The sequence below is a fragment of the Oncorhynchus mykiss genome, chromosome 12 (genome assembly GCF_057628025.1).
Source record: "Oncorhynchus mykiss isolate SJ-2025 chromosome 12, ASM5762802v1, whole genome shotgun sequence".
Classification (NCBI taxonomy): Eukaryota; Metazoa; Chordata; class Actinopteri; order Salmoniformes; family Salmonidae; genus Oncorhynchus; species Oncorhynchus mykiss.
The window spans coordinates 76,850,564-76,873,270 of NC_143033.1; the positions used below are offsets into that span (position 1 = coordinate 76,850,564).

Sequence of the window (22,707 nt, forward strand, 5' to 3'; positions counted from 1 at the left end):
CTTTATGTTTTGGATCATTGTCTTGTTGGAAGACAAATCTCCGTCCCAGTCTCAGGTCTTTTGCAGACTCCATCAGGTTTTTTTCCAGAATGGTCCTGTATTTGGCTCCATCCATCTTCCCATCAATTTTAACCATCTTCCCTGTCCCTGCTGAAGAAAAGCAGGCCCAAACCATGATGCTGCCACCACCATGTTTGACAGTGGGGATGGTGTGTTCAGCTGTGTTGCTTTTACGCCAAACATAACGTTTTGCCATTTCAATATTATCACTTGCACAGTGCTCCTTGGGATGTTTAAAGCTTGGGAAATCTTTTTGTATCCAAATCCGGCTTTAAACTTCTTCACAACAGTATCTCGGACCTGCCTGGTGTGTTCCTTGTTCTTCATGATGCTCTCTGCGCTTTTAACGGACCTCTGAGACTATCACAGTGCAGGTGCATTTATACGGAGACTTGATTACACACAGGTGGATTGTATTTATCATCATTAGTCATTTAGGTCAACATTGGATCATTCAGAGATCCTCACTGAACTTCTGGAGAGAGTTTGCTGCACTGAAAGTAAAGGGGCTGAATAATTTTGCACGCCCAATTTTTCAGTTTTTGATTTGTTAAAAAAGTTTGAAATATCCAATAAATGTCGTTCCACTTCATGATTGTGTCCCACTTGTTGTTGATTCTTCACAAAAAAATACAGTTTTATATCTTTATGTTTGAAGCCTGAAATGTGGCAAAAGGTTGCAAAGTTCAAGGGGGCCGAAAACTTTCGCAAGGCACTGTACCTCTGGGTCTTCCTTTCCTGTGGCGGTCCTCATGAAAGCAGGTTTCATCATATCGCTTGATGGTTTTTGTGACTGCACTTGAAGAAACTTTCAAAGTTCTTGAAATTTTCCGCATGGACTGACCTTTATGTCTTAGAGTAATGATGGACTGTCGTTTTTCTTTGCTTATTTGAGCTGTTCTTGCTTTAATATGGACTTGGTCTTTTACCAAATAGGGCTATATTCTGTATACCAATCCTACCTTGTCACAACAAAACTGATTGGCTCAAACACATTAAAAAGGAAAGAAATTCCACAAATGAACTTTTAAGAAGGCACACCTGTTAATTGAAATGCATTCCACATGACCACCTCATGAAGCTGGTTGAGAGAATACCAAGCGTTTGCAAAGCTGTCATCAAGGCAAAAGGTGGCTTGAAGAATCTCAAATATAAAATATATTTGGATTTATTTAACACTTTTTTGGTTACTACATGATTCCATATGTGTTATGTCTTAGTTGTTATGTCTTCACTATTATTCTAAAAATTTCATTTTATTTTTTATATTTCACCTTTATTTAACCAGGTAGGCAGGTTGAGAACAAGTTCTCATTTACAACTGCGACCTGGCCAAGATAAAGCAAAGCAGTGCGACAAAAACAACCATACAGAGTTGCACATGGGATAAACAAACGTACAGTCAATAACACAATAGAAAAAACCCACAATAGAAATCTATATACATCTATATACAGTGTGTGCAAATGTAGTAAGATTAGGAAGGTAAGGCAATAAATAGGCCGTAGTGGCGAAATAATTACAATTTAGCATTGTGCAAGTAGCATTGTGCAATTTAGCATGTGCAAGTAGAGATACTGGGGAGCAAAAGAGCAAAAATAAAACATTTGGGGAATGAGGTAGTTGGGTGGGCTATTTACAGAAGGGCCGTGTACAGGTGCAGTGATCGGTAAGCTGCTCTGACAGCTGATGCTTAAAGTTAGTGAGGGAGATATAAGTCTCCAGCTTCAGTGATTTTTGCAATTCGTTCCAGTCATGTGCTGCAGAGAATTGTAAGGAAAGGCGACCAAAGGAAGTGTTGGCTTTGGGGATGACCAGTGAAATATACCTGCTTTAGCACGTGCTACGGGTGGGTGTTGCTATGGTGACCAGTGAGCTGAGATAAGGCGGGGCTTTACCTAGCAAAGACTTATAGATGACCTGGAGCCAGTGGGTTTGGCGACAAATATGAAGCGAGGTCCAGTCAACGAGAGCATACAGGTCGCAGTGGTGGGTAGTATATGGGGCTTTGGTGACAAAATGGATGGCACTGTGATAGACTACATCTAATTTGCTGAGTAGAGTGTTGGTAGCTATTTTGTAAATGACATCGCCGAAGGCAAGGATCGGTAGGATAGTCCGTTTTACGAGGTTATGTTTATCAGCATGGGTGAAGGAGTCTTGCTTGCGAAATAGGAAGCCAATTCTAGATTTCATTTGGGATTGGAGATGCTTAATGTGAGTCTGGAAGGAGAGGTTACAGTCTAACCAGACACCTAGGTATTTGTAGTTGTCCACATATTCTAAGTCAGAACCATCCAGAGTAGTGATGCTAGTCAGGCGGGCGGGTGCGGGCAGCGATCGGTTGAAAAGCATGCATTTAGTTTTACTAGCATTTAAGAGCATTTGGAGGCCAAGGAAGGAGTGTTTTATGGCATTGAAGCTTGTCTGGAGGTTTGTTAACACAGAGTCCAAAGAAGGGCCAGAAGTATACAGAATGGTGTTGTCTGCGTAGAGGTGGATCAGAGACTCACCAGCAGCAAGCGACATCATTGATGTATACAGAGAAGAGAGTCAGTCCAATAATTGAACCCTGTGGCACCCCCATAGAGACTGCCAGAGGCCCGGACAACAGCCCCTCCGATTTGACACACTGAACTCTATCAGAGAAGTAGTTGGTGAACCAGGCGAGGCAATCATTTGAGAAACCAAGGCTGTTGAGTCTGCCGATGAGTATGTGGAGATTGACAGAGTCAAAAGCCTTAGCCAGGTCAATGAATACGGTTGCACAGTATTGTTTCTTATCGATGGCGGTTAAGATATAGTTTAGGACCTTGAGCGTGGCTGAGGTGCACCCATGACCAGCTCTGAAACCAGATTGCATAGCGGAGAAGGTATGGTGGGATTCGAAATGGTCGGTAATCTGTTTGTTGACTTGGCTTTCGAAGACCTTAGCAAGGCAGGGTAGGATAGATATAGGCCTGTAGAAGTTTGAGTCAAGAGTGTCCCCCCGTTTGAAGAGGGGGATGACCGCAGCTGCTTTCCAATTCTTGGGAATCTCATATGGCACGAAAGAGAGGTTGAACAGGCTAGTAATAGGGGTGGCAACAATTTCGGCAGATAATTTTAGAAAGGAAGGGTCCAGATGGTCTAGCCCGGCTGATTTGTAGGGGTCCAGATTTTGCAGCTCTTTCAGAACAACAGCTAACTGGATTTGGGAGAAGGAGAAATGTGGAAGTCTTGGGCGAGTTGCTGTGGGGGGTGCAGTGCTGTTGACCGGGGTAGGGGTAGCCAGGTGGAAAGCATGGCCAGCCGTAGAAAAATGCTTATTTCAATTCTCAATTATAGTGGATTTATCGGTGGTGACAGTGTTTCCTATCTTCAGTGCAGTGGGCAGCTGGGAGGAGGTGTTCTTATTCTCCATGGACTTTACAGTGTCCCAGAACTTTTTTGAGTTTGTGTTGCAGGAAGCAAATTTCTGCTTGAAAAAGCTAGCCTTGGCTTTTCTAACTGCCTGTGTATATTGGTTTCTAGCTTCCCTGAAAAGTTGCATATCACAGGGGCTGTTCGATGCTAATGCAGAACGCCATAGGATGTTTTTGTGTTGGTTAAGGGCAGTCAGGTCTGGAGAGAACCAAGGGCTATATCTGTTACTGGTTCTAAATTTCTTGAATGGGGCATGCTTATTTAAGATGGTGAGGAAGGCATTTAAAAAAAACAAAACAGGCATCCTCTACTGACGGGATGAGATCAATATCCTTCCAGGATACCCCGGCCAGGTCGATTAGAAAGGCCTGCTCGCTGAAGTGTTTCAGGGAGCGTTTGACAGTGTTGAGTGGAGGTCGTTTGACCGCTGACCCATTACACCCTGAGTTAGATAGACAGAGTTTGTGAGCCTGTGTCCCAGACTCCCAGGATCAGAGAAAGAGTGACTGTGATGGAGTTTTCTACAATGATGATATTCATTTTAACGGAATCGTAGTATCCCTGTCAGCTGTGTATACCTACTGATTAAATAATGGGTATAGCAAATACGAGAACCTAACGTCGACAATAACCAGTAGATGTCGCTAATACATCATGTCAAAACCAGAATTACCCAATTTCATCACAGAGCCAGTATGTTCGCATTGTCTACTACACACAATCTCATTAACTGTAACATGTATGTATTCAATGTCTATAAAACGAGGAATTAATCAAAAGTAAATTCAAGTATCGACCATGTGTAGGTAAAGTCACATCACAGTTGTAAAACATTTAACTCCAAAGGTGGCTGTTTTACAATTAACTAAGGATGTATTCATTATCTGCAATTATTCAGGATACCGTTTAAATAATATGTATCATTAACTGTCCAATAGCCTAAAGAAGAGCCTTAGTAACAAAACGGCACTTTCGTTTTTAAATCAAAACTCATCCTTCTTACAATTCATAAATGCACAACGTATTCAATGACAGTCAGAAGCCAATTTATTTCTGATTAATTAGGTAAAAAATATTACGTAGAATATTAAGTGCAATTACATTCTGTTTTAACTGATTTAATAACACATTTTTCCTATGTATGCACTCATACAGTGAGCCGTAGAAACAAAGGTGAAACCTGTAAACCACGGAGCCAATCAGCGACCTGCAATTTGTTTAGGGCTATTAAAACTCAAGGCGGTCTTTTCTGTCTTTCCCTCAGTATGTTCGGGTCTGTCTCTCCGCCGTTATGGGATTATTATCACACATCGACAGGATCTGAATGAAGGCTACTTTTGCAAATGAAGTCTTGGGTTTACATGTTTAGATAGCAGTACCTCACAAAGCCATCTGTACAGACATCGCAATAACGTGTAAGAGGTTTGGGTACCATATGAGAACAGTGGAGCTGATCACTCAAGTTGTACTGCGGAGTACACCAAGACCAAGGTAATTGTACTGCTTTTGCTAATACTTCTTTATGAATGAATGGCCACTGTTCTTTTATTTTTATGAGTTTATAATGCAGTATTTCACAATGTAAATTTAAAGTCAGCTGAGTGAGATCACACCAATATGTAAAGGATTCACAGGAATGACAGCCAGCAAGAAATGTAATACAGTAATCTTTTGTGGGAATTTATTAACAGGGTCACTTTACAATGCCAGTACTACCAAGTCAGGAGATTGCCACCAGATTCAAGGAGAAATGGATGAAGCTTCACCCAGAAGACCAAGACAATGAGAATGGTTCAGTGCACCTGGATGACAGTCTTACCAGCCTCCAATGGCTCCAGGACTTCACCATAGTCAGTGCGAGTCTAGAAAGCCTACCGGGCTCCACTTGCCAGCCGTACCAGCTGCCTCAGCCCAGCCACCTGCACCCTCAGGGCTCCGACTCCCCCTCCAGTCCACCTGCTGGGGACACTGCAGCCTCCGGCATGCCTCAGAGTGCAGGCAGCCCCATCACCTCCAGTGCCTCAGCCAACAGGACTAGTTACTACTCACTTCACCCGACAGTGACCAACAACCACCACCAGATCACTGTGCCAGCCAAGTCCCTGGAGGAGGTAGACTTCAAGACCAACCACGAGGTGAAGCCTCCCTACTCCTACGCCACACTGATCTGCAGAGCCATGCAGGCTGGCAAGAAGAACAAGATCACACTGTCTGCTATCTATAACTGGATCACAGAGAACTTCTGCTACTACAGACACGCTGAGACCAGCTGGCAGGTTAGTGACTCAGTCTGTCTTCTACATTATTGATCAAACCTGAGAGAGGTACACAACATGGGGGGAGAGAGACGGGTGGGCGATTGCATGCAACTAATCCCTCAGAGATACAGTATTTATTTTGATGTTGTATGGAAAATAAGTTCTAGGCCTATCGTGGTTATATTTGTTCATCATTGACGTAACCGTGGGTTATTTCTTGTTTGATGTTTTGGGGGAAATAAGTAGAAGATGAGTAGACATCATCGGACAGGAAAAGGCGCAACTCTCGCTGACCATTCAAACGTGTCGTTTTATTAGACACGTTTAAATGATTGACGTTGTTTGATTTTCTTGGAATCTCTGTGATGGGGACTATATGATTCAGGAGTATAACGAACTTAAATTGTTATTACCTTGTCCTGACGATGCACATTTGACATGTTATAACCAATGATTTATATATACACATCGTTAGGTGTGACATTATGACGATCCAGCAACAAATGACAGAGCATCTTTAGTAAGACTACTATCAGTTAGCTCGTCTTTTCATGAACCCCCATTCTATTCTCTCCTCAGAACTCTATCCGTCATAACCTGTCACTCAACAAGTGCTTCATGAAGGTTCCCAGGCAGAAGAATGAACCAGGAAAAGGGGGATTCTGGCAGATTGACCCTCAGTACGCGGACATGTTTGTCAATGGAGTCTTCAAGCGCAGGCGGATGTCAGCCATCCATTTCAACGCCCAGAGACACAGCAAAACCCAAGGATCATCCCGTAACCGGAAAACCCAGGAGTACCACCAGCATTTTCAACAGGCCCACTACACAGTGTCCCACAGAGGAGCAGGTGCTGGGAACAGACGCAAACTTAGTGGCACAAAGTGGGAGACAGTCCATAAGTCACCACTGTTGACACCGGATCTCATGGAACCAGAGGCACTGAAGGGTGAACTAGACTGGGCCATGGTGTTTGACGATGTTCTCAATGGGAGCAGCAATAACTTTGAGGATCTAGACATTAACCTAGCTCTGAACTCCCTGGGGTGTAAGGTGGAGCTCTCCCAGCAGGATCATGGCCGGGCCTGGCACCTGGGGAGGTGGTGCAGCGGAGGGGCTGACCGGGACCACCAGCAGGCCTGCAGGTACATGGAGGTGACCACCATGGGCTGCTACAGCATGGAGGAGATCCAGCAGCACCTCAACCTGACTGGGCTGCAGCAGCCACTCCCACAGCACTTTGAGGAGCCGACACTGTTCCCTGATGAGCAGCAGAGGCACCCCTGGGAGGAGCTGAAAGAGGAGGTGCAGGCAGTGCCTATCACCCTGGACCATAGTCTCAGCTTCTGTGAAGGCTTCTTCACTGAGATGCAGCCATGGGGGACAGCAGAGTCTTATATGTGACACCCTCACCCAGCACCAGCCCCAATACTGAACACGCAGTCCAGCAGGAGGCCAGAGGACCTATAGACTACTGTTTTGCTACATTAGCATCATGGATTCATTCAGAGAAACATACTTTAATTTATTTATTTTTTAATCTGAGTCAGATTTACAGTGTTTTTTATGTGCATTTCTATTTGCTTTTTGATTGTTTGCATCTATGAAATAAACATGCTGTTTTTAATGTAGCATTGAATGTCTGTTATAGAACTAAATAAATCGATCCTAATTAGCAACCACTTCATTCCAAAAATCTATACACTAAAATCTATACACCGGTCAAAAGTTTTAGAACATCTACTCATTCAAAGGTTTTTCTTAATTTTTTTGCTATTTTCTACACTGTAGAATAATAGTAAAGACATCAAAACTATGAAATCACACATATGGAATCATGTAGTAACCAAAAAAGTGTTAAACAAATCTAAACATATTTTACATTTTAAATTCTTCAAATAGCCACCCTTTGCCTTGATGACAGATTTGCACACTCTTTGCATTCTCTCAACCAGCTTCATGAGGTAGTCACCTGGAATGCATTTCAATTAACAGGCGTGCCTTCTTAAAAGTGAATTTGTGGAATTTCTTTCCTTCTTAATGCATTTGAGCCAATCAGTTGTGTTGTGATAAGGTAAGGGTATACAGAAGATTTGATAAAAGACCAAGTCCATATTATGGCAAGAACAGCTCAAATAAGCAAAGAGAAATGACAGTCCATCATTACTTTAAGACATGAACATCAGTCAATCTGGAAAATGTCAAGAACTTTGAAAGTTTCTTCAAGTGCAGTTGCAAAAACCCTCAAGCGCTATGATGAAACTGGCTCGCATGAGGACCACCACAGGAATGGAAGACCCAGAGTTACCTCTGCTGCAGAGGATAAGTTCATTAGAGTTACCGGCCTCAGAAATTGCAGCCCAAATAAATGCTTCACAGAGTTCAAGTAACAGACACATCTCAACATCAACTGTTCAGAGGAGACTGTGTGAATCAGGCCTTCATGCACGAATTGCTGCAAAGAAACCACTACTAAAGGACACCAATAAGAACCAACTTGCTTGGGCCAAGAAACATGAGCAATGGACATTAGACAAGTGGACATTTGATATTTTACACACACATGAAGGATAAGCAATAATTTCTGATGAAAAAACAAATGTGAAAAATGTGTGTGTATAGTGTTTTGGAACTCTTCACATATTAATATAATATAATTTCATAATCAGTATTTTGTGGGCAATCAGATCAGACATAATGCAAGAGAGAGTTGTGCCGTGACAGTTTTCTAGCTGTCCAACCGGCTGCATTATGCTCTGAAAGTCTTCAACTGTAAAACTTGATGATTTTTTAATATTCTTTCCATTAGTAGATATTCTAAAAAGGCTCAGGATTACCTAACATTAGTATAGCCATGGTTGTAAGGGTATGTTATGTACATGATGTTTTATGTATGATTCAAGTAATACAGTTAAAATATGAAAATACTGAATAACTTTTTCAGCATAGATGGTCATTTCTTTGGCAGTAAGTTTATCTAAATGTGCATGTGATGAATGGGGTGATTAATTATTGAATGATTAAATAAAAGGCTGTAAATAATGCATTCATTAAATAAAGATAGTGGACTTAAAAATAAATGCTTTTGCGATGTAGTTTCTATGATCTTCCTAGGGATAGGAAAAAGATGGAACAAAGTAAATAGGTGTTAACTTGTGGAATAGACACCAGCTGGAATAGGTTTTAACCAATCAGCATTCAGGATTAGACCCACCCGTTAAATCTCATTATAAACTGGGTGGTTCGAGCCCTGAATGCTGATTGGCTGACAGCGCTAGTATATCAGGCCGTATACCACAGGTAGGACCATTTTTTTTATTTTTGCTGCTCTAATTATGTTGGTAACCAGTTTATAATAGCAATAAGGCAACTCGGGGGTTGTGGTATATGGCCAATATATCCTGTATCCAGACACTCCACTTATGTCACGCATAAGAACAGCCCTTAGCCGTGGTATATTGGCCATATACCACACCCCCTCGTGCCTTATTGCTTAACTATACTGTATTATCTATTGTTAATGTATGTAGTAGACAGACAGATAGGACAAGTACATTTGCAACTCTTCTACTCTACCAGGAATGAACTGTCCTATCTTTATCCCCTACCTACACCCTCTCACCATCCACCACTGAAAGTTTGTCTTATGAGGACCAGCCTGCCTAAGCCCAGGTCCCTCAGTGCATTCTGAAATGGATGGTACAAAACAAAGCACTTCACTCAGCAGGGCAGATGAACACACTTCCATCTCTGCAAGATGAAACGTTTCTTTCAGTTCCCTCGAGGAGTTGTTTATTTATCAGCCTTTCCCAACAAATCCAAATTCCATTTCCAGAGGATCCATTAGCGATAGAGTGTGACGAGGTATTGTAGCAGCGCTCATTCAATTTCACTCATGGTGGAGAAATTCTTCCAGGATAAAAATAATTGTGTGTGTGTGTGTGTGTGTGTGTGTGTGTGTGTGTGTGTGTGTGTGTGTGTGTGTGTGTGTGTGTGTGTGTGTGTGTGTGTGTGTGTGTGTGTGTGTGTGTGTGTGTGTGTGTGTGTGTGTGTGTGTGTGTGTGTGTGTGTGTGTGTGTGTGTGTGTGTGTGTGTGTGTGTGTGTGTGTGTGTGTCCCGTTCTGAACACTTCCCTCCTTCTCTTGCCCCATGTTATAATGAAGATAACCTCTTTGTCTTTCATAACAGAAAAAAGTAGATATTTCCCTCAGGCAAGTCTGAGCTTGTCGAAGCTTTACAAGATGGCCAGACCCACTGGACTAATAACCACAGTGCAACTTGGTCTGTCTGTGTAAGTCTAATGTTTTTGTAATCGTCACCCTGAACATGAGCAGCCCAGAGGCAGGTGTTAAGGAAGAGTCAGGTCAGGTGGAGGTGGTGGAGCAGGTCTGGGCATGCAGGGGCCATTGTGTTATTATGCAATTCTGAGTAAACATAAACCAGTTGGATGTGTAGGTAGGTTAGGTCATCCTGAGGTCTATGGCCAATCTGCACATCACTTAAACTCAAACTGAACCACACCACACCTTGTGGGCCTTACGACAGCTTACTTTCTAGACAATCTAATAGAAGGTACAGCTGGGTGGTGAGCTCAAATCTAACATTCCCCCCTGGACAAACTTCTTGTCTGGTGTCGAAGCCAACCCTCCTGAGCTGCCCTGATAGACTTATCTCCCAGCAGGCAGAACCATGGGGCTCTATTCAAACAAGGAACTGTGGCACACTGTCGGCCCAACATGCAGATCTGTCAGGGTGAACAAGCAGGGCGGTCAATTCACCCTGACCCTGTCTGCTTTATGTCCTCCTGGTACTGCTGATTACAGGAGCTGACTGCTGGGGGGGCACAGGACAGCCAAGGAGGAGCTGACTGCTGGGGGGGCACAGGACAGCCAAGGAGGAGCTGACTGCTGGGGGGGCACAGGACAGCCAAGGAGGAGCTGACTGCTGGGGGGGCACAGGACAGCCAAGGAGGAGCTGACTGCTGGGAGGCACAGGACAGCCAAGGAGGAGCTGAAACAAAGGGTGAACAGATACTGATGGGTTCACGCACGTACACAATACATGAACAAAACAAATCAGTTTGGTTTATATTAGTCTTTCCAGTGATATACAGTAGAAAGCACAACACAGAGTGGGGATGGCCTGAAAGCTCCATTGGCTTGTTGTGTGTACGTTTCTATTACATCTGTGCAAACAGTCCCGACCTGACAAACCTATCATTAAACACATGGTCCCCAATCCCCAGAGTCCATTCACTCTGAGAATGATTGCTTCTCATTGTTCCCTGCATCTTCATCCAAACCAAGTGGAAGTCTTTGTGTGGTGGAGAGACGGCTGGGGATCCATCTCCTTCAGATGTGTGAAGCCAGAGCAGAAAAGGGGATGAGGACCTGCATCTGACTGCGTAGTGCCTTGCATTAGTCAAGTAAACCTCTGTCTTAATGCACAGCTCTGCTGAGTTTAAAACATAATTCTAAATATATTTCTATACTCTTGAGCATGGTTATAGATATGTCTTCAATTATCACTATTGTATACATTATGATAGGAGAAACCTGACAGGTTCCAACTTTTACATTCTCGGCTTTACTGAACAATCTTTTGGGAGACCAACTGTCATGGTTGATATTCAGTCACACAAAAGAGATCAATTTTTATCAAGTGGGATGACTGTCTCTCTATCTGTCACATGAGGGGTTAAACAGACATATCTAATTTTCTCACATGGTCATTTCATTTCCACGGTCCATTCCCAATTCAGACTTGGGTTGACTGATCAATGACATCCCCCAGAAAGAAAGACAATCTAAACATAGAAAACAAACAGTATTAGTTTTTACCATGCTGTTTGAACGACCAGGTTGCAGACCAAGTTGCCTACTGTTTGTGACTGGAATCTTCACAGGAACTCAAGGAAATTGTATTTTTCATGGTTGGGAATAATGGTTTAATATCCAATGGTCTTTCATTAACTTCCTCTATGAATGTATGCGGTCTCCCACATGAGAAAATACTGTAGTATAGATGGTGTTAGGAGGTCAATGGAACGCAGACCGTGAGGGATAGAAGGAAGCTGGATTGGGGCAAGTTAAACCCATTTTTTTTTATTTTTTAAAGTGGATATTCATCAAACCCGTCATGATTGATGCATTGTAAGAGACCCAGAAGCATTTCGCTACACCCGCAATAACATCTGCCAAATATATGTATGTGACCAATACAATTTGATTTGATGTGGTTCCTAAAGTCCGATTTTGATATATTTGACTGTTTTCACTGCATAAAATTAGAAGTTGTCCCTGTTCAGGTTTAGAAGAAGTGACTGCTAAATGCTAACTCCCATAAGTATAAGCTGGTATCATAGCTAGAATACAGAAATCGATGCTGGTAGTCAAAGTTGTTTTGAACTGTAATGCAGTTGATTGATGACGATAAGATGAACATATATTGGGGTTGACATCCATACAAAAATGATACGCCAATTTTTACCTCAATATAGTGTGAAATACACATACATGTATAAACAATGGACTAAATGTAGGCTAATTTTGCTGGGGGGCAATGAGGAGATTCAGGCTTTCCCCCATGGCATCTTTCCGCTACGCGTTTACATGGCATTTCCATTGTTTTGGTCGAGTTCCATTGACCTCTTTACTGAATCTATACCGCATAGTTTCTAAAACATGCTGTTCTGTCTTTGTCCATACTATGGTATAAATACTATAGTATTCACTGAAGTATTTTGACGACTTTACTGTAGTATTCACTGTAGTGTTTTGTGCAAAAGCACTACAGTGAATTATATGGTATTTACAGTTAACTATAGTATAAATATTGTAGTAAAAAGAAAACTGTAGTATATACTATAGTAATGATTTTTTCTTCCCTCAAATCGTGAGTGTAATGAAAACAGAGGCAGGTTTAAACTTTTCAAGTACATTTAGGGAGAAGGTAGAAGGATGCATGTGTGTGAAAGGAACAATACAAGGAATGGACTCGGAATGCTGGAATGATAACCCCCATGAATAAACCACTTAATTCCCAAACAGCATCTCTTTATTGTGAGGGGAACTAAATAGGCCCAATGAGTGATAATCCAATCTGTTGTGGTAAAGAATTATCGGAAGTGGCATTCCTGTTCTATTATTCACCCAGGAACATGGAAGTGCCTCTGTGGTGTCCTGCAGTGGTGGTTCACAAGTTCAGAAAGCAGTTGATTCCTTATATGAAACGGTAGCGGGAGCATGTCTCACCCCTGAGGACTCCGGACAGAAAATAAAACCACAGCATGGGTTTACTGCCATTTTTAATATAGCTATGTTCTAGATCTCTCTGTGTATACACCAACACAAAGCTGGGGTCATGCAGTGTTCCCTCTGGCTTTGATGGGCAGCAGGGTAAAGGTCAGAGGTCACAGATCTGTCAGCTAGTTCTCCTGTTGAGGCTGTAATTAACTTGGGCCCCTCTGAGAAAGGGGGTGAAAGGATTGTGTCCTTTAGATTTGGTCTGACTAGATTTGGTCTCATCCTTGGCCCTATAGATAGTCCAGTCTGAACATCTCCCAATCTCAGTGCATCAGCAGGATATCTGACCATTGATGTCAAAACAAAAGAGGGGTCCAATTAGAGCAGCATCATGTCAGAGAATCCTGAGGTGACAGGCTGGGGGTGAAACATCTTCACTGCTGTTTGCGAACCTCTGTTCACGTCTGTTTGAGAACCTCTCATCAGGTGATCCTTAGTCATCATCATTTATGTCACATTTTAGTAATTTAGCAGATGCTCTTATCCAGAGCGACTTACAGGAGCAATTAGGGTTAAGTGCCCCACCTCTACACCAGCCTCCACCTGCTGTGGGTCTGCTCTATCCCTATGGGGAATGTGGATTATCATCAATAATGAATACCAAACAACAGCCTCCATTCCAGACCAGACTGAGGAAAGAAGGGAATGCCCTGTAACACAGCATGTTGAATAATTATTATCTACTGCTATTGAACCTTTATTTAACTTGGCTAGTCAGTTAAGAACAAAATCTTATTTTCAATGACGGCCTACCCCGGCCAAACCCGGATGACGCTGAGCCAATTGTGCGCCGCCCTATGGGACTCCCAGTCACAGCCGGTTGTGATACAGCCTGGATTCGAACCAGGGTGTCTGTAGTGACGCCTCTAGCACTGAGATGCAGTGCCTTAGACCGCTGCGCCACTCAGGAACTAACTCTTGCAAATCTCTCGATTGTTATAAGAAAGTATTTTCTGCCACATCATTGCAATAAATGCATGTGTTCATTTGAGTTGTGTGCTGTGTGTATGTGTGTGTGTGTGTGTGTGTGTGTGTGTGTGTGTGTGTGTGTGTGTGTGTGTGTGTGTGTGTGTGTTTGTGTGTGTGTGTGTGTGTGTGTGTGTGTGTGTGTGTGTGTGTGTGTGTAAGGGCAGATGCTCCGTCCTCTTTTCTATTTCTCTCACCTCCCCTGATGAATAAGAAGGTGGGTTGACATTGCAGGCATTGTCTGGGTCTTGAAGAGAGTCTTATTTGATTAGCTGCTCCCTGCTTTATGAAGCCTGGCATCTGGCTCCCTGGGCCAGCTAACTGGTTAATACAGGGTAACACTACACCTTCCTTCCCAATGCCTGGGACCGGGTGACTGCACTGGGACCTCCCTAATCAGCTGTATGGATGGAGGGATGTGTGTATGTATGCTGGAGGTAGATGTGATGGGAGCAGAGTCTCTCTCACCTGCTCTCCTCTTAGGACATCATTATACTCAACACAATAATCTCTCTCTTTTACTAATCAGACTAACAATCAGTAGTCAATTTGACCAATCAAAAGAACAAGTGCCTACCATGAATCAGCCAGTAAAAGCAGACCTCGTTAAAAGATTAAAATTACTTCCTGGAAGGACTATTCTGCTTTTGAAAAGGTTTTATGTAACTGGCATTCACAAAACATTATTAACCAGACTATACTGTATATATACTGAATAACAATGCTCATATCGTGGAACACTTCTCAACCACTAAGAACAACATTCTAAATGTACAATCACGCAGATTTTAATACATTGCAGAAATGATAGAGGCAAACAAAAGATGTAAAAAGCCACAAAACACCAGTCCGTAACACCATTGATCAAGATGTTAGGCCACCGGCCTCTCTTGCAGAAGAGATCGGTGGGATTCATTAAAAGCAATGTAATTACTGTAGCTGGGACTACACCTGTCCCCGGCAGACTGTGGATCTAACATGCAGTACACCTGCCTGCCTATTGTGATTGGCCAAGAGGCACAGCAGGGAAGTGCGTGCTGTGTGTGCAGCTCCCAGAAGCCTCAGTTCCTCCAGGAGAGAGAAGGGTCCTCTCCATCAGCGCTACTTTAAATATTCATGCTGGATCAACAGTGGAACACAGTCCTTCTCCTGGGTTTTCTCCTTCCCTGCTTTGAGAGGCATAGGTCTATGGCGGCAGACCCATTATGGGCCGTCATCGTGCACATACACACAAGCAGAGGACACACAGTAAGCCGTCGTCATACTTAATACCTGATGAAAGCAGGCATATTGCAAGTGTTAAAGTGCATTAATCAGACAAATGTCAATTTTCACAGAAAAACAGAAAAATGAATATACACCTTGTCCTGTTGGACAGCAATGTTATAAAAAGCTATCATTGATCACTCTTGACGAATTACCGCACTGTCAAATATTAGAGTCAGAAGGCTTTTTTTCATCTAAAACCAGACGACGACGTGAGACCTCAGAGAGAAGAAGCTACATTGTGGGTAGGAGCATGGTTGGTATCTCAGGAAGGGGTATCAGGTACCGGGAGACCCTGGGAGTCCCTAGGGGCCAGAGCTCATTAGGCAGCTGCTTAAATGAGAGAGCAGAGGGAGAGATGGGATAACTTGTGGCTCTCGTTAATGCTGTACTAGATGGTAACAATGGGAAAGAGAGGGAGAGATACCTGGAGACCATTCTGACCTAAATAGACAGGGTGAAGAACATTGTGTACAAATATTGGTGATGTAACAAGCACATTTACATCAGCCAAGATCTCCCTCATCACCACAGATTGGCAAAGTAATTTTGAAGTAGTAGTGCTTGGTGAAAGTATGTATAAATCCTAGTATGAATGCCTTATTCCAACAGACTTTTATTTTTGACATTTTGATATTGTCTTCTAGAGCTCTCTAGAAGACACAGTCACAAGGGCATATATTACACTACACAATCAAGCACACAATTTGGCCAAATGATTCAGTGCACTTACTAAAAAACATGTCCTAGGCCAATCCTAATTATGGGGCTTGGATACTTGATGAGAATGCAGACCTCCGCGTCATTCAGAGCATTGTTTCTGGGGTATTGTTCAATACCCCTTTTCTGATCATATGAATACTTAATTGAGCAACTCTTTAGCATTTGAATCTGTCCATCCCATGGCTGAGAGAGGGGTCTTTGTGCAGTGGTAATCATGGGGGCTTGCTCTGGCATTAGGGTCAGGACCTGTCCACACTCAAGATGCCTCCCTTTTTTATGTCACAGAACCAATTATCCTGGACCACAGGGACACGCACCAGCTTCTGTCAGGAGGAGAGAGAGAGACCAAACACTGCTGTAACCTTTGGGAATAGGACTACCCCGTGTTAGGCCATCTAAGGTTACAGCAGTATTTCCTCTCTCTCTCTCTCTCCCTCTCTCTCTCCCTCTCTCTCTTTCTCTCCCCCTCTCTCTCTCTCCCTCCCTCCCTCCCTCCCTCCCTCCCTCCCTCCCTCCCTCCCTCCCTCCCTCCCTCCCTCCCTCCCTCCCAACATCAGACACAGTGGGCTCAGCAGGGGGTGGCATTCCAAAAGGACCATGCTAACCTCCCATTGGTCAACCGCAAGCTCAAGTTAACAGCTCATATGAACACCAACTGGCTATTTGAAGAGGAGAATGTGTGCACTTATTTGGAGGTTAAACATGTGGGTAACAATAAAGACAGTCAGGCTAATAATAAATCATGAAATAAGTATAGAGATGGTGGGTTGGCTTTTTGGAGAACAGACAAAAAATGATTTGGGTCCATCCATCTGTAACGTGTTTACTTGGATATGACTGAATCTGTGTACAGAATTGGAATGGACAAAAAGGAGAACACTGAAACAAGAATGTCGAGCCCCATGTCAGATCATAATCAACGAACAGTACTATCAATAAGATCTTGCTTTTCTGCTTCAAAGTTATATTGGCCCTAGAGTAACTGAAGCTATTTGTTATGCACCTGTGTTAGACTAATAATGTACAAGAGGGACTGATTGAGACATTGCCGGGTCATGCAGGTTTCACAGTGCCCCCTGCTGATGGTCTCCATAAAACTGGCCTTCTGGTACTCATGATGGCAGGTAGGTGATATAAGCCTGTGTGTGTTTACTTCGATTATACTTCCTCTTCTGCACATCAACCACACAATAAACCTACACAACCACTTCCCTGAAATATGCTAATAGAATTAGTGTGTGGTCTGTCTCTTATACGCTTCCTCTCATCTCCATGTGACTATCTCTTTATTGCTGTCCAGTTTCCTGAAAGTCATTTTACCATGACAACAGGAATGTGCCTATATAGCCCTCCTCTCCTCCCTGTCTGGTCAAGGTCACTATTGTCTACAAAATGACCCTGTATGTCCTTAACATGATGTTTAATGTCCGGTCCTTCATTTTAGACTATGACGATTTTTATAGTCAACATGTAATACATATGTGAACAAAAAAAAAGGTAGAACAATTAAGAAATAGTTCTTCATGATACTAATGTTGATATAGAAATACTGCACGGTACAGATCCATTTGATAGTTTACACCAGAATATGTGTCTGTTGAAAGAAGAGACAGGCCAGGACTGACGTGGATACTGTGAAATGTTTGGTGCTGTCTTGTAATGGCAATATACCAAAAAATAATCCGAGGGGTAATATGATAGATCTGGAATGTATAGTTACTTGGACAAGGGACACTGTTCGCCAATATTGCAAGTCTGGGCTTGAGGTGGAGGCAGCCCTGGGTCAACACTGGTGGCCTTTCAACTGATAATAAAAGATTGGATCATGAACAACCTTGACAGTTCTTGACAAGCCGTTTAACATGAACTATTGTTCTTCAAAGTTTGTATTCTTTCATGATCCCTAAATATTGTGAATATAGCATGTATCATTTCTAGAATAGCCCTGTACAGATAATTCTCAACACTTTAATTCTACACCCTCCGAGGCGCCCTCTAGTGGGGAAACTGCAGTATAACCAACGGCAGATGAGTAAATATGGTCCTTGCAACAAAAAAACTTCACAAAATGCATTGTAAACGATGGGCTGTCAATAAATAACATACAGACACATTCACTGAGAATCGATGATGCACATCAGAACTGCAGTCTGCTTCCAAGAACAGGCGCCATGTTTGAGTAGACCAGTATGTTTGGCAAGAACCCACCGAGACCCATAATTGTGCACCATTGATAAGGACTAATAACTACTTGTCTCACTGTCCATTGTGTGTTGATGTGAATGACCTATACTTCTGAACCACACCTGCTACCACAGCAAGCCCGTACATGCTCTGACTGACTGTTGATTACTGATTAGACAGTTCAGGCACATACATTCCAAACAGGAACTAGTGAAACACCTGCAATAATAATAAGCTGCAATTGTTCTTGAGTCAATGGATTGGTCACGGTTGGTATTATTTTGCCCATATCATGTGTGCAAGGGGTGATACAGATCTTTATCGACATTATGTGATTTTTTTTTGAGTATCTGCCCACTGGGCGAAAACTGGTTTAATCAACGTTGTTTCCACGTCATTTCAACCCTAAATTCAAGGTGATGACGTTGAATCAATGTGGGAAATTGATTGGATTTGAAAAAAGTTTTCAACGTAAGATTTCATTTTTTTTCTCACCCAACTTTTAACCAAAATCCAATGAAAAGCTGTCTCTTTTTTGTTGATTTCACATTGAATTCACGTTAGCTAAAATGTCAACCAAATGTAAAACTAGACATTGAACTGAAGTCTGTGTCCAGTTTCTCCAATCTCAGAGTAAGATCAATGTTCAGCTATGATTCACCTCTGCATCCTCTGACTTTTTTCAAATCCAATCAATTTTCCACGTTGATTCAACGTCATCGCATTGAATTTCGGGTTGAAATGACGTGGAAACAACGTTGATTAAACCAGTTTTCGCCCAGTGGGCAGATACTCCAAAATGTCATATAATGTTGATAAAGATCTGTATCACCACTTTTCAGTCCTTACTCATAATATCTGTATACACTGAGTGTACAAAACATTAAGAAGACCTTCCTAATATTGAGTTGCACCCTTTGCCCTCAGAACAGCCTCAATTAGTTGGAGCACGGACTCTACATGGTGTCGAAAGCATTCCACAGGCCCATGTTGACTCCAATGCTTCCCACAGTTGTGTCAAATTGGTTGGATGTCCTTTGGATGGTGGACAATTCTTGATCCACACGGGACACTATTGAGCATAAAAAAGCCATCAGCATTGCGGTTCTAGACAGACTCAAACCTGTGGGCCTGGCACCTACTACCATACCCTGTTCAAAGACACATATTTTGTCTTGCCCATTCACCATCTGAATAGCACACATACACAATCCATGTCTCAATTGTTAAAAATCCTTCTTTAACCTGTCGTCTCCCCTTCATCTACACTGATTGAAGTGGATTTTGTGACATCAATAAGGAATCATATCCTGGATTCAACTAGTCAGTCTGTCCTGGAAAGAGCAGGTGTTCTTTATGTTTTTTACACTCACTGTATATTATGTATTTTCAAGCCCTCATATTCCCTCCCTTCATTAGTCCAAGTATGATATTGTGTGGTTTCTTTTATGCAACAAACTGGATCCTGGACACTGGATGACTGTCTCTAAGCACAAAGAGGAGAGTGTCTCTCACTGGACACTTGCCGGGCTTGGCTATGGTCTGCGTCAAGTTACAAGGTCAGTCAGTCAGCAAGTGCAAGGCCAGGTCCCTCCCCAAGACAATCAACTAACCCTAAACTCAACCCTAACTCTAACCCTAGCTTCATGTCCACACTCCGTCTCAACCCTAACTCTAACCCTAGCTTCATGTCCACACTCCGTCTCAACCCTAACTCTAACCCTAGCTTCATGTCCACACTCCGTCTCAACTCTAACTCTAAAGTTTACCGTATGCTTCCCAGTCAAAACAGTTTGTGCATTTATTATATCTTTTTTGTTAGTTCTCTGGTCTTTGGCAGTTTTTTTCGTCTGTTCATGCACACAAAAACATTTCTTGAGGCAAGTCGAAGTTCGGTAGCCAAAGTCTACGCCCCTTAGTCTGTGATTGGTCAACAGTACTACTCCTAGTAAGAGTGGGAACATGAAGAGTTTGTTCTCATTCAACGAGAGACGACTAGGTTTCATGCATTTTTTCACTTGAGAAATACTGCACCAAACATCTTAGTTAAATGTAAAATTGCCTGACAAAGATCACGTCACATAAACCGTCAAAATTAATGACCGATTTCTTGAGTTATTTTAGATTAATTCTGACTATTTTGAGGAAGTATTTCTGGCTATGTTGTTGCTACGGTGACTCAGGATGGACAAAATGCCCTTTTTTTCCTTTTTTACAAGCAAATGTCTTTATGGAGTATGATAGTATGCCAAGTTCTGCTAGGAGCAAACCAAACCTACAGTATGTAGGATTCCTTAACCCTAGCTTCATGTCCACACCCTGGCTCAACCCTAACCCAAACTTCATTTAGGAGGACTCATATTTACCCATGGATTTCAGCCACCCATCCTCCCTTTTCCCATTGCTGTTGACCTGTAGCCCAGTCTCTGTGTCATTTGTTAGGCCAAGTAGAGCTACTAGTCTCATAACCAGCTAGTGTAATCTCCCAGCACAGAAGGGTAGAAGAGTTATGAGACTACGCTGTCAGAGGATGGGTGATCCTCTGGATGTGCCTGAGCAGGTCGGTACAGATTAAAACAGTCTGGCACACTGTGCCAACCTCACCCACTAACCTCATTAAGCTGACACTGACAGTACAGCTCCAGAACCAATTCCATTTGCACACACACTGATGCACATGCAGGCACACATGTGCACACATACAGCCTGTAATTGAACCCACAAATGCTGATGCTCCAGATACTCAACTAGTCTAAAGAAGGCCAGTTTTATTGCTTCTTTAAATCAGCACAATAGTTTTCAGCTGTGCTAACATAATTGCAACATGGTTTTCTAATGATCAATTAGCCTTCTGAAATTATAAACTTGGATTAGCTAACACAACGTGCCATTGGAACACAGGAGTGATGGTTGCTGATAATGGACCGCTGTATGCCTATGTAGATATTCCATTAAAAATCAGCCGCTTCCAGCTACAATAGTAATTTACAACATTGTCTACAGTGTTTTTCTGACCAATTTGATGTCATTTTAATAGACAAAAAAATGGCTTTTCTTTCAAAAACATTTCTAAGTGACCCCAAACTTTTGAACGGTAGTGTACACCACACACACACACACACACACACACACACACACACACACACACACACACACACACACACACACACACACACACACACACACACACATACACACACCATTCTGTAACACTACATTATAGTGCTCTTATTATTCTGTCATTATTTGTTGAAAGTATTGTCACATCCTGATCCAGTGATCCATGATTTTAGGTTATCAAAGGTTTTAGGAATATAATGATATTCGTCAACAACTTTGTAAAATGGAGTCTTATGTATCTGAGTGTAATCCAAAACATTGGACACTAACAAACAAGGACATGATGTCACATGGAAAACATATAGGAGGTGAGAACCTGATATGCCCTCCCAAACCCCCATTGCACGTCACCACAGCATAATTTCCTCCTCAACTCTCATTTAAAGTGGCTAGAAGCTGCAGCTCAGAGGTTTGAGTGCTCCTTGAGATAATTACCCTACTGACAACAGCAGTGAGACCCTACTCTCCTCTCCTCTTTCTTTTTCAAGCAAACTAGTGAGACTAGGAAGACAAGAGCTTTAGGTGGATCCCCCAAAAAAATCACGTGATAAAAAAACACAATCTGTGCATACGCTTTAGGCCTAATATCCAGTGAGCCCAACAAGTGGGGATTTTCTCATTGTGATTGTCTTGGAAAGACGCAGCTGTTGACTGGAAATAGAGATTTCACCATCCGTTTCTAAAGTTATCCTACCGACAATGCTTTTTGGTAGAATAGTGGACTACAGAGCCGAGTTACTCCACATTCAGTAGTGTTAAAGCTATTATGGCTTTGCTAAGCCTGTGTGGATAAGACTATGGGGGGTATCTCAAAAGTCATGTTGACGTGGGCAAAGTTGTCTTAGTTGTCTACAATAGCATCTTAATGTAAACAGTATGACAAGTAATGAAAGGCTATACTAATAACTGATAAGGAATGGACGACATGACATTATTTCGCTTTCTCATCATAATCTCATTAGCTTTCTGTAAACTACTCAAGGAAGATTGTTTTGGGGATTAATGTCCATTTCAGTCACTATGTGAAGAAATGCTGCCATCTAACAATTTATCTGGCAATCTCAATATTTAGAAACTAACAGACAAAGTTGCACCTTACCGATGGCCCTGGTAGAAATGTAAAAAGAAAATATAATATTCTACATGTGGATTAGCTGCATACAGCACAAAATAAAAATCACATCAATTATCACCATAAATAACTATCACAGTGCTACATAAATGATCACCATAAATAACTATCACAGTGCTACATAAATGATCACCATAAATAACTATCACAGTGCTACATAAATGATCACCATAAATAACTAGCATAGCGCTACATAAACGATCACCATAAATAACTAGCACAGTGCTACATAAATGATCACCATAAATAACTAGCATAGCGCTACATAAATTATCACCATAAATAACTA

The 22,707-nt window shown here is 42.3% G+C and overlaps 1 protein-coding gene across 2 annotated transcripts; it reads left to right on the plus strand.

The window, feature by feature from the left end:
• Positions 1–3,728: 3,728 nt before the first annotated feature.
• LOC110538457 (forkhead box protein J1-B) lies at positions 3,729–8,803 on the plus strand. 2 transcript variants are annotated; one of them, XM_021625289.3, is made up of 3 exons: positions 3,729–4,956; positions 5,157–5,741; positions 6,303–8,803. In XM_021625289.3, exons 2-3 carry the CDS (start codon positions 5,169–5,171, stop codon positions 7,125–7,127), a joined length of 1,398 nt encoding a protein of 465 aa, XP_021480964.3. In that variant the 5' UTR covers positions 3,729–4,956; positions 5,157–5,168; the 3' UTR covers positions 7,128–8,803. The 2 variants fall into 2 exon arrangements, with proteins under 2 accessions (XP_021480964.3, XP_090049499.1); XM_090193373.1 differs by lacking the exon at positions 3,729–4,956 and having other exon boundaries at positions 5,081–5,741.
• Positions 8,804–22,707: the final 13,904 nt, after the last annotated feature.

What these genes read in the sequence shown, in the direction of transcription:
- LOC110538457 (XM_021625289.3), top strand. Translation starts at nt 5,169, where the DNA reads ATGCCAGTACTACCAAGTCAGGAGATTGCCACCAGATTCAAGGAGAAA. An exon ending in ACGCTGAGACCAGCTGGCAG is followed by an intron (nt 5,742 to 6,302) that starts GTTAGTGACTCA and finishes TTCTCTCCTCAG; the next exon opens with AACTCTATCCGTCATAACCT.